The 12,958-nt window shown below is 38.0% G+C and overlaps 1 protein-coding gene across 1 annotated transcript; it reads right to left on the reverse strand.

Annotated features, from left to right (window-relative positions):
- Positions 1 to 1,096: 1,096 nt before the first annotated feature.
- Positions 1,097 to 2,029, reverse strand: LOC124225284 (olfactory receptor 8B12-like). The gene has a single exon (XM_046637861.1). It carries the CDS (start codon positions 2,027 to 2,029, stop codon positions 1,097 to 1,099), a length of 933 nt encoding a protein of 310 aa, XP_046493817.1.
- Between the last annotated feature and the right edge of the window lie 10,929 nt (positions 2,030 to 12,958).

Below are 12,958 nucleotides of genomic sequence, written 5' to 3' on the forward strand. Positions count from 1 at the left end.
AAGTCATTGAGATCAAAGTGTTCTGAGTAATTAATACCTCTCTTTCCCAATGTTGTGGATTTATAAACAAGTCCTGAGGTGAATTATCCCTCACATATACCTGTATGAGAAGATCAGTGCAATCTGAAGTTCCATAAAATTCAATGCAAATTGCTTCCTCTAAAAATCAGCTGCTTGGTGCAGCCTCAATAACTAACTAGATCCCCCAAATTATTTACTCCTCCTTTAGAACTTACAGACACTTAGGTGATTATCGTGAGCCACAGATTTCTGCCTCATAGCTAAAACACCCAAACTAACACAGAGGAAAAAAATCTCTCAATTCTGACTCTCTTGGTCTTGAAATAATGTATAAAACTTTTCACTCAGCATCTTCATGAACCTTAAACCTACAGAAGTCCTAATTCCCTAAGCAGGGTCCCTAGGTTTTCATACATGATCTCAGGAATTACCATGCTTTACCTGCTATTGGGCCCTACATACTTGCCACCCACACCCCACATTCTCAACACGCCTCTCTTCTGGTTGAGCAAAGACCAAATTAAGTAAATTTTTCACTTCTATCACTCCAAAAAATGAAACGTTCAAAAATTATTAATATAGAAGTTACATTAAATTTTTACGAATAAAATGAGGTTTTAAATGATAAGGTATCATATTTTTAAACTGAAAACAGCAAGGGCAGCAGTGAAGAATGAAAATATGACATTAGAAAAAAGTAGATTGGAACTCAAGGGCCTGGATTCCAGTCAATTTCAGTACCAGGGAGTTGTGTGGCCTTGGCCAAAATAAATATTTCTAAGTGTCAAAGCCATTAAATAAGGAAGTTGGACTAAACGATTTTTGAGGCACATTCAAGCTTAAATGATCTATGATTGTAGACACACTTTGAATAAAATAAAGAAATTTTGAAATAGTAGAGATGGGTCTAGGGACAAGGAGAATAGATCTGCACTAAAGACCAATCCAAACATAAAGACTTAAACTTCTCTTTCTGTACAGGAGACTAAAAAAACCTAGAACTTGGATCTCTCATTGAAAACACACACAAGAATAAACAAAGCATTATATCTCCTTCCTCAAATACTACACTTTCTCAAGAAAATATTTCTCTTCCCAAGGTTTTCTTCAGTGCAACTTTGACATCCTTGTTCCTCAAACTATAGATCAATGGGTTTAACATGGGAACCACAATGGTATAGAATAGGGAGGACACTTTTCCTTTCTCAAGGGGCAAAATAGAAGGTGGCTTGAGATACATGAAAGCTGAAGAACCATAGAAAAGAGAGACCACCATTATGTGGGAGCCACACGTACTGAAGGCTTTGGATTTGCCCTCAGTGGAGTGAATGTGGAGAATGCTGGAGAAGATTAGAGCATAAGAGATGAAGATGGTGACAATGGGCATTCCAATGCCAATGGAAACAACTACAAAAACAACCAGCTCATTGACATAGGTGCTGTTGCAGGAGAGCTCAAGGAGAGGAAGGATGTCACACATGAAATGATTAATAAGGTTCTTGGCACAGAAGGTCAGACCTGCTATGTTTCCTGTATGGGCCAAGGCCCCTGAAAATCCCATCACATACACACCCAACAAGAGGAGTAAACAGACCTGAAGAGACATGGTGACAGTGTACACCAGTGGTTTACAGATGGCAACATAGCGGTCATATGCCATTGCTGACAGGAGGAAGGATTCAGAGATGACAAAGAAGCATAAAAAAAATAGTTGAGTCATGCACCCTGCATGCATGATTATGTTCTGCTTTGAGACAAAACTCTTCAGCATTTTGGGGATGATGGTGGTAGAGTAACAGAAATCTATTAAGGAGAGGTTGAAAAGGAAAAAGTACATGGGAATGTGTAGGTTAGAGTTCAACCCAATCAGAGTTACCAAGCCCAGGTTCCCCACCACAGTGACCATGTAGAAACTTGAAAACAGGAAGAAGAGAGGCATCTGGAGTCCTGGTTGGTCTGTTAAGCCTAGTAGGATAAACTCTGTCACAGAAGAATTTTGGGCTGCCATTATTCTCTAGAGACAAGCAGAAATAGTGTATTCTGTGGGGACAAGAAAAAATGTTAGAGAGAAAGAAACACCACGAACACACTCCCAGTATTTACCCCCCATTCTTGAGATTAGAATCCACACAGAGAGATTTGAACTTCAGTATGGTAGGAAGGTTGTCAACTGTCTGCTATGGATTTATCTTCACATCCCAAGTGACCTTTACTTCCGGAGAACATTATGAGGCTGAACTTTGCCTCCAGAGAGAGAACTGGTGCTACCAGAGAAAAGGATAGGAAAAATAAGATAGATGTCATTAGATTTTTAAGTCAGTCCATTTTCTATGTCCTTCTCTCTTCTGCCTCTGCTTCATTTGCTGAAACTTGGGCCTCTTCCATGGTGGGGGTCCTGACAGGCAGAAACCACTGTGACTCTGCTCAAAGCTCCTGCATTTGGCTCACTGCTGTTGGATAAAGAAAGTGAGGTTACATTTTCCAAGATTTCTTAGCTCAAGTGGCTATGGGGTTAATGATAGTTTTTTAAGCTAACACTTATTTAAGTGGTGCTACAAGGGGCTGTGTACTAAGAGCTATGTTATAATATTATTATCCCATTTGCAGATCAGACAACTGAGTTAAGAAGCTATGCGAAAGTCCCAAAACTACTGAGTGGCTGCCAGAAGGTGAACTTAGGCAGCCCGAGTCTCATAGTTTGCACTTGTAGCAATGATGTTACACGACTCACCAGGGTCCGGCGGGGACTCATCTTCCTTTTTTCAGAGCCATAATGCTATACTCTACTGTCTCTTGTGCACAACTGTTCTGGGAAGGAAAGTGACCATAGTGAATAGAAGACACAGCTTAGAGCTCAGAACTCTCCTCTCCCAGTCCAGTCCAAAGGATCAGAACATCTATTTTATCTTATAACCTCTTATGCACAGAAGAACATGATTTCCAATTGTTGATTTGTCATCCAGCCTCAAGGAAGGAGACAGTTCCTTTTCCTGACCAATGGATACAGGGGATTAAAGTGTTTTATTCCATTTTACAGATCTCAGTGGCCTAATTGTTAACACAAAGACTCCCTCAAGACCATTTCCTCAGAGATTATTTTACCAAAGGAAGAACAGATGTTTATTTATACTCTTGATATTACTTTTTAGGCTTTTAAAGATGACTCTTTCTTCCAGGTAATATTTAACCAGCACTACAGAGGAAAAATCATTGTGAAAAAAATTATTATCATTTCCATTTCTTGAATACCCAGTAATGTACCTGACACAGCACACTTATACTGACTTCTGGCCGCCAAGATCCAAAGCACTACACAAACATATCCTCATTTATTCCTTGCAGTAATGATATCCATTTAAAGGTAAGTTGCTCACACAGACAATATGTTTCAGAGCCCACATGCCTATGTCTCTCTAACTCCAAGGTCCTGAATCATATTCACTAGACTAAATTTCCTCCTGAGTAGAGCTACTGAAATCCATAAAGAGTGGTCATTGCCTATTGGATATGACAATCTCTTGAAAAGTAACAAATAAATAAACAATGACTATAATAAAAAGAAGTTATTATATCAAAGAAAAATTGACAGAAGGGGACATCTATTGTAATTTAAGACAGGACATTCAGTAAATTATTCATCTTCCAGCTCATTCTAGGAATAATTGCTCTACTTCCAGCATAGACAATAAAAGAGACTTCTCTGTTCCCCTGCCCTCTCATGGAGTCTAAGTTTTATGATAACAAGATATCAGGGTAAGGGATATCAGGAAATTGCTCTCAACCTCTTTCTAAAACAACCTTTCTCTTATTACCAGCTAGTCAAAGTCCCTTTACTGTCTCTGCCTTCCACCCACTTTTCTTCAAGCACTTCTCTCCAGTGAATTTCTAGCTTCTCTGTTTTCTTAAATTGAATCCTATCAGATCAGATGCCCAGTGCAGAGACACATCCAAAGTTGTTCTTCCTCTTTGGTTTGCTTTTGTCTTTTTCTGACTTCTATTCCCTACCACCAACCTCTCCTTGAGAAAAATTATCTACCTTATGTCTCAGTCTCTCAGATCTTTACTTACTTCATTTAACATCAAGACCACAAACTCATAGAGTTTTAGACCTGAGAAGACAGCAAATTATCAAATCCAGTATATCCAAAATATGGCTGAGAACCACAACTACATGCAGAATTTACTAAAAAGAAATTCTGGGCCTCACTCAGACCTTCTGAATTAGAATCTCTATGAGAATGAATATGGTAGCTGTATTTTTTTTTAATCTTCCCACATGATCCCAATGCCAGCACCTTATAGCTCCATAGAATTCATATTCTCCCTTGTCTTACAGACAAAATAAGGAGATCCAAAGAAGTAAAGCCACTGGTCCAAGGTCACAGATAGATCTAGTTTAACTCTCCAGGTTTCCATTCTCTCCTAGTGCATGAGCCTATATGGTCTTAGTTTGGCAGGAATGCAAAGAACAAGTAATTAAAAATTAAGGAATGAGATTTCTGATTTCAGGTGTAATAGAGTAGCTGGTTTCACACTTACCTTCTGACCATAGACAACTATAAGACTGGGAAATATATATAAAACAACTATTTTCAAGCTTTGGGAAGCTGACAGCACAGAGATGAAGTACTTAAGAGAAGGTAAGAAAATTAAATGACTACCACATTCATCCTAACTTGCTCCCTATGGGCAATTTCTAAACCAAGCATAGTGAGGTGGAGCCCAAGCAAATGGTAGCAGTCGCTACCAGTGGAATAAAGAAAGATCAGTGTTCAGGGACACTAAGACAGCTGGAATTTTAAGGGCCAGGTGTGGAGAAGAAGAAGACATAGACAAGGACCCTCAGCCATCTGGATAAAGGGCTCACTTGGGTTCTTAGCTGAATCCTAAATTTTGTGTATGCATGGCAAGACTCTATAGGTCTAGGAGACAACAGCTGTAGTACAACTAAGGCATGAACATAGATCACATAGTACTGGGGAGATGTTAGATTTCTGACCTAGTGAGAGTAGAGAGGCTTTGGAGAAGAAACAAGGTATCAATCTGGGACCCCTGAAACCCATACCCTAAGAGTAAGGACTAAGCACTCAGAATAAGGGCAAACTGAAACGGATACATGATAGCAAAAGGTAAATCCAGTTCTGCACAGGATCAATGTGATCTGCTAGTAAATTAAAATCATCCCAATACAAAATTCATACTCTGTAGGAAAGAATAACATAACCACTGTCTCTACAATATATTTACATGCCCAGCATCATAAAATTAATATTGCTAGAAATGCAAAGAACATGAAAATAGGACCCAGAATCACGAAGAAAAAAATAATATACTAAATAAAAGAAGATCCACATGGGACCTAAGAGTTGTAATTAGCAGACATAAAATTTGAAATTATTGGTCTAATTGTGTATTTAAATTTAGATAAAAGAAAGAGAAAATTTAATAACAGATAGCAAATTCCAACAGAGAGTTAGAAACAAGAATTAAATGAATTTTTTTCTGCTAAGGAAGATTCACCCTGAGTTAACATCCATCCCAGTCTCCCTCTCTTTTGTATGTGTGTCACCACCACAGCATGGCCCCTGATGAGAGGTGTAGGACTGCATCCGGGAACTGAACCCAGGCTGCCAAAGCAGAGCTCCACAAACTTAGCCAACAAATATTAGTTGAGAAATTATGTGTCCTGTACTGTTCTTGGGGCTGCAGATAAAGTTCTACACAAATCAAAGTCTCTCCCCTCATTGAGCGGTTACCCCAGAAGGGGAAAGATAGACAATAAATAAAAGAAATAAGTACCTTAGGTAAGATTTATAAGATAACAATAGCTATAAAAAAACAAACCAAAGGGTGTGTTTAAATAGGATGGTCAATAAGATCTCTTTGTGAAGTAACACTTGAACAAAGACTTGAAAGACTGTAGTCACAGCTGTACTGTTAATATCAGCTGCTCTAATGGACTTAATGTATCACTTCTCCCAGGCAATGCATTATTGTCCTATGCTTCAGACAATAGCTTCAGCATAAGCACTGGCTCTCATGGAGGGAATTTTGTGCTTAGTGACAAGACAGAGAGACCAAAAGACCTTTCTGAGCTTTTTATAAAATCGTAAAGTCACGCAATGAAGGTCACTGTCCACACACATTTCTGGTCTTTAAATAGGCAGCACCAGCTGCTCTAAATTCACTTAATTTTTGAGTCAGCTCACAGGAAGGGATCCGATAAACCCCTTTGTACAGACACTAGTTGAGCTGATGTGTGGTCACCTATACTGCAAATCTTTTCAGAGGGTGTTTATGCTACTTTTAGCAAAAGGGGACAAAAATTCTGTATTCAGAGAAAATCAAGCCTCAGTGAACAAGTGGGTAAGCTATGTTTTTGCTGAGAGCTTCTCATGTGGAGTTTATGAAATTGTACCACAAAGGCAGAAACCCAGCTCCCTATCAAATCTAACTGCAATTACTGCACCTATCACTGTGTTTGTGTGTTTGCATACATCACTGTATGCTTGCTTATCCATCTCTATGAGACATTTTCAGCCAATATTCCACAATAATGGTGCTTCATTTTTAGATTTACACTTGGAATTTTGCTGTTTCCTAGTGTTTCTAATGCATCCCAAACCCTGATCTTAATTGCACTACACATAAGTTACAAGTGGAGAGAAATAATTAACTATCATAAACTCCCACAGGGAACTAAAGGTAAAGAAGACTTCAGGGATTCATTAAAAGTTGGCTTCCCTCTAGGAGCCTCAGAGGTTGCTTGTCTGTATGATGCAACACCAGGAATATTCCCTCTGAGTTGATGTCACTTCAGAGGCTATTGTCATGAAAACTTTATTTCAAATACATTTCACCCATGGCTTCTCCAAAGTCAAGTTCACTGATGACTTGCTCCAGCACAAGCTGGCACAGTATACAGAGAAATATTTTTGACCATGTTCATTTTGGTACAGAATTTTCTCCTTTCTAAAACCTGAATATCTGCTTAATGATCTCTTTGTTTCAGTTACTTCTAGCACGTATCTAACATATGTGTATATATATACATTATATATATGTGATGTAAATGTATATTTGATATGTAAACATGTATACAATGTGTTTACATACACGTCTCAGAGTCACTGTAGACCATCAAAGGGCACTAGTATGGTACTGAGTGAGTTGTTCATTCTACACACCAGAGAAACACCAGAACTCACATTAATTCCACAAGAAGAGGCATAGAGCCTAGCTGGAAAAAAAAAGATGGCACCTGATTACTCTTCATTTGAAATAGCCTGAACTTCCAAGCAAATGAATAAAATTAAGGTGATTACTCAAGAGGCAGAAAGGATATAATTATTTTTAATGTTCAATTAATCTTTAATTTGTACTTCATTTAGCACTTTAAAATTCTAGATTTAGCAACAAAAAGACATTGTTCCTGCATTGGAGGAGCTTATAGTCTAAAAGAAATAATTTTCATATTGTCTCTTGTTCCTTTTCCTCTCCCCTCATATTTTACTTCCCCAGTGTCCTATGTACTTTTTCTTCTTCCTGGTGAGCTCCTCTGTTCAACAACTTCCTCTATAAGAATGGCCTTCAAATTCGTTACTTTAGTTCTCATCTCTCTACTAAGCAGCTAAAATATTATCCAACAACTTTACTGTATATTTACAATAGGCTGTCCTGTGATGAATCAAACACCAACATAAAAACAGAGTTCCTCTTCTGAAAAAGCAAATACATCCTCAACATGCCCCATTAACTGGGTACAGTATTGGAAAGGAATAACAATACGACAATAGAGTATCAATAAGCTGACTCCCTGTCAATTTGTCGAAAACAGTCCTAGTTATGCCTGTTGTTTCAGCAGAACCATTAGTAGCACCACCTTTCTGTCTCAGATATATATTAGTGAATGGTCTCCCTAAATCTTCAGAGCAGGAACTTTGGAATCAGACTAACTTCAGTATGTGACTTGCCTCTTCCTCTAACTAGATGTGTGAACTTAGGAAGTGTTTAACTTGTCTCTGACCTTCAAGTCCCCTACTTTAAAATCAAGATGATAACCACACCTCAAAGGATTATTGTGATGAAAAAATGGTGCTGATTACAGCACTTAAAAGGTATAAAATGAAGTAGTTTAAATAATGTTAGTATTGAAACATCTCTATTAATAGTAGTGGTGTTTAATATAGCCAGTGGTGTCAGAATAGGCTGAAACAGAGAGAACAGCAAGCAAGGAGATCAGTTAGAAACTTTTCACAATGAGTAAATACAGAAAAAAACAAACAGTGTAGGAGAGGTAGTGATGGAATTATTAACACGATTTAGTGTTTCAGTGGTACAGGAGAGAATGATGGAAAGAGACACAAATCAAATTTGACTAAAATTTCAAGCCCTGGGAGTCAGGAGTAGAATGACAGAAATGAAGAATTAAAGAGTGAAGAGGGTAATGTTCTGAATTATAGACAAGAATAAAAAGTCCTAGCAGAATTATCAAAAGGCAAAGATCAGAAAGAAGTTGAATGGAAGATCAGAACTTGGGAGAGAAGAGATATAGATGCAAATTGGAGAATTATAGGGCCAGAGTTGTTCACAAAAAAAAAGGGAATGGTGAATTGCTCCAAGCAAGTGTGTTTAAAAAGAGAATGATTGGTAAGAGCTAAAAGTCTCCCCTAAAGCTGCCCTTACATGAGAAAAAGAAGTGGATCAACAGAAGTGTTTAAAAAAAGCATGTGTAGCATCTAAGAGCAGGTTTTGGAGTCAACCAGACCTTGAATTAAATCCTAACTCTATTACTCAATAGTTGCGTGAAATTGGGCAAGTTGCTTAACATTGTCTACACTCAGTGTCCCGATAAAAATCAGAGATAATAATTCTAAATTTGCAGGTGTTTCTGAGGATTTGATGTAGCATTAGCAAAGATTCAAGTTAGCAAATAATTGTGTAATAAATGAAGTGTCACACATGTCGAGGGAGCAGAAGAGTTGAAGGGTGAGGGATGGCTATATTCTTGAGAAGTCAACAGATAGACTGAACATAACAATTAGATCATTCTCTTGTTGTCCTGTTCACTCATTCTTACATAACTCTTTATATATACTTGGTCTAAAAGAGCCTTCTGCTATTTGTTGATTATTTCAAGAATATATTCTATAAGCCACAACTAATAAAAGGTCCTTCCAAGAAAAATCTATCTCATAACTTTTGCATATACTAACACACCCAGTATCTAAAACAGTGATGAATATATAATAGATGCACTATAAAATCTTATTTAATAGAATAAACTTCCATACAAATATACTTCTATAAGAATTCATATCACAAACATAAATTCAATGCTGGGTTTTTTAAATTGAGGCATAATTAACATATAACATTATCTTAGTTTCAGTTGTTCAGCAATATAATTCAATATTTGTATTTATTGCAAAATGATGACAAAAAGTCTAATTAACACCCATCAACATATAAAGTTACAAATTTTTTTCTTGTGATGAGAACTTTTAAGATGTGTTTTCTTAGCAAGATTCAAGTATAAAATACAGTATTATTAATTAAGGTCACCATAAAGTGCATGATATCCCCATGACATATTTATTTCATAATTCAAAGTTTGTAGCTTTTGTCTCCTTTAACCAATTCTTCTTCCCCCTCCACATCTGGCAACCACCCATCTCATCTCTGTATTTATTAGTTCCTTTCTTTTTTTCTTTTTAGATTCCACATATTAGTGATATCATACAGTGTTTGTCTTTCGGTGTCTGACTTATTTCACGTAGCATAATGCCCTCAATGTCCATCTAGGTTGTTGCAAATGGCAGGATTGGCTTCTTTTTCAGGGCTGAATAATATTCTATTGTGTGTAAATATAACATTATATACATAATCTTGACTATTGTTAATAATGCTGAAATGAACATGGCAGTGCATATATATGTTCAAGTTATTGTTTTCATTTCTTTGGATAAATACCCAGAAGTAATTTTTATGGATTATCGGTACTTCTATTTTTAACTTTTTGAGGAAGTCCATACTGTTTTCCATAGTGGCAGCACCATTTTTCATTCCCACCAACAGTGCACAAGGGTTCTCTTTTCTCCACAGCCTTACCACACTTGTAATTTCTTGTCTTTTTGATAATAATCATTCTAACTAGTGTGAGATGTTATCTCATTTTGGTTTTGAGTTGCATTTCCCTGATATTTAGTGATGTTGAGCACTTTCTGATGTACATGTTGGCCATATTTATGTCTCCTTTGGATCCTCTGCTCATTTTTTGATTGGATTGTCTCTTTTTTGCTATTTGTAGTATGAGATCTTTACATATTTTAAATATTAACCCTTATCAGATATTTAATTTGCAAATATTTTCTTCCATTCACTAGGTTGCCTTCTCATTTTGATGATGGGTTCCTTTGCTGTGCAGAAGTTTTGTTTTTGTTTTTCTCTTGCAGAAGTTTTTTACTTTGATGTAGTCACATTTTTTTATTTTTGCTTTTAAAATCAAATTCAAAAAATATCATCAAAACTGATGCATAAGAGAATAGCTTGCCACATTTTTTTTCTGTGAGTTTTATGGTTTCAGATCTTACATTCAAGTTTATAATACATTTTGAGTTGCTTTCTGTCTACAGTGTAAGAGAGTTGTATAGTTTCATTCTTTTGCATGTGGCTGTCCAGTTTTCCCTGTACCTTTTACTGAAGAGACTGTCCTTTCCAAATTGTATATTCCTGGCTCCATTGTCACAACTTAACTAACCATATATTTGTGGGTTTATTTCTGGACTCTCTATTGTGTTCCATTGATCTATGTGTCTGTTTTTATGCTAGTACCATACTGTTTTGATTACTATAACTTTGTAACATAGTTTGAAATCAGGGAACTTGATTTATCTAGCTTTGCTCTTCTTTCTATAGATTGCTTTGGATATATAGGGTTTTCTGTGTTTCCATACACACTTTAGGATTGTTTGTTCTATTGCTGTGAAGAATGCCCTTTGAATTTTGGGGGGTATTGCATTTAATCTGTAGACTGCTTTGGGTACTATGGACTTTTAAAAATGTTAATTCTTAGTGAGATAAACATTATGGCAGAGTGAGCTCTCCCCTTGAACACTCCCATCTAAAATACAACCAAAAGGGAATTCAAACACCAACAGAGAATATTTACACAACACAACAGACATCTGAGAGACCCACACAGCCATACATCTGAAGGTGATGGGGCTGGATCCTCCAGAGGAAGTGGAAGCTGATGGGTGGGAGCTCTACAAACAGAGAGAGGTGGTGGTTGGGGGAGCATGCAGGTGAGGGAAAGTGGCCCTTCCCTTGTCCAGCACTCCATCCCTGTGATCACCCAGAGTGCTGTGCAGAGAGAGAGATGGAGGTCAGGGGAGGTGTGCTGTAAGAATATGCCCCTTCTCCTTCCCAGCACTCCAGCCTGGCTATTGCCCAGAACACTGTGAAGAGAGAGCATCAGAGGCTGGGAAATGTGCTCAGGTGTAAGAAGGTACCCATCTCCTGTCCAGCACTCCAGCCCTGTGATTGCCCAGAGCACCATGTGGAGAGAGAAGCAGCAGCTGGGAGGGGTATGCAGGTGTAAGAAGACACCCCTTCCCCCTTAGCACTCCAGCCATGTGATTGCCCAGAGCAACTCATGGAGAGAAAAGGAGCAGCTGGTGGAAATGCAGGAGAACGAAAGTGCCCCTTCCTCCACCCAGCACTCCAGGTCTGTGATCACCTAGAGTACCACACAGAGAGAAACGCAGCCACTGGATGAGGCACGCAGGTGAAAGAAGGCACCCCTTCCCCCGTCTGGCACTCCAGTTCTGTGATCACCCAGCGTAACAGGCAGAGAGAAAAGCAGTAGCTTGGGAAGTGCAGGTGAAAGAAGGTGCCCCTTCCCCTGCCTGGTGCTCCAGATCTGCCATCAGTCAGAGCTTCATACAGAGAGAAAAGGAGTCAGCAGCTGGAGCTGAGAAGCCATGGATTATGCTGTGCCCAGAATACACAGCACCTGATCCCCACCCAGTGGCAGCAGGTGGAAGCTGTGACCAGATAATAACACTATACAGAGACAAACCTCCACACTGTCAAGCAGTATGAAGAAGTATATTAAATCTCCAGCCCAGAAGGTAAGTGACAAGTACCAGAAATGAACCCTGAAGACACAGAATTTCGTAACTTAAGTGACAAAGAATTCAAAATAGCTGTCATAAAAAAACTCAAAGAGTCACAAGAAAACAGAAAGACAAATCAATGAATTCAGGATCTTCTTCACAAAAGAGATTGAAACTATAAAGAAGAACCAATCAGAATTGTAGGAGATGAAAAACACAATGGTTGATATAAAGAAAAATCTGAATTCCCTAAATAGCAGAGCTGACATTATGGAGTACTGAATTAGCAACATAGAGGACAGTAATATAGAAATGCTTCAGGTAGAGAAGAGAGAACTAAGACTAAAAGAAGTAAAGAAACTCTCAGAAAATATCTAACTCAAGTAGGAAATGCAACATAAGGATTATAGGTATTCCAGAGGAGGAAGAGAAGGAGAATGGAGCAGAAAACTTGTTCAAAGAAATAATAGCTGAGAGCTTCCCAAACCTGGGAAAAAATCTGGAAATACAAGTGAATGGAGCCAATAGATCTCCTAATTACATCAATGTAAAATGACCTGCAAGCCATATAGTACTAAAGCTGGCAAAAGTCAATGGCAAAGGAAAAATAGGAAGGGCAGCAAAGAAGAAAATAACTTATCAAGGAATCCCTATCAGGCTTTCAGTGGATTTCTTAGAAGAAAACTTACAGGCTGTGGGAGAGTGGAATGATGTATTCAAAATTCTGAAGGACAAAAACGTCCAGCCAAGAATACTCTATCTAGCAAAAATACCCTTCAGATACGATAGAGAAATAAAAACTTTCCCAGATAAACAAA

The sequence above is a fragment of the Equus quagga genome, chromosome 14 (assembly GCF_021613505.1).
Source record: "Equus quagga isolate Etosha38 chromosome 14, UCLA_HA_Equagga_1.0, whole genome shotgun sequence".
Classification (NCBI taxonomy): domain Eukaryota; kingdom Metazoa; phylum Chordata; class Mammalia; order Perissodactyla; family Equidae; genus Equus; species Equus quagga.

Bases quoted from the DNA above. Each gene is read 5' to 3' on its own strand.
- LOC124225284 (XM_046637861.1), bottom strand. From the start codon at position 2,029: ATGGCAGCCCAAAATTCTTCTGTGACAGAGTTTATCCTACTAGGCTTA.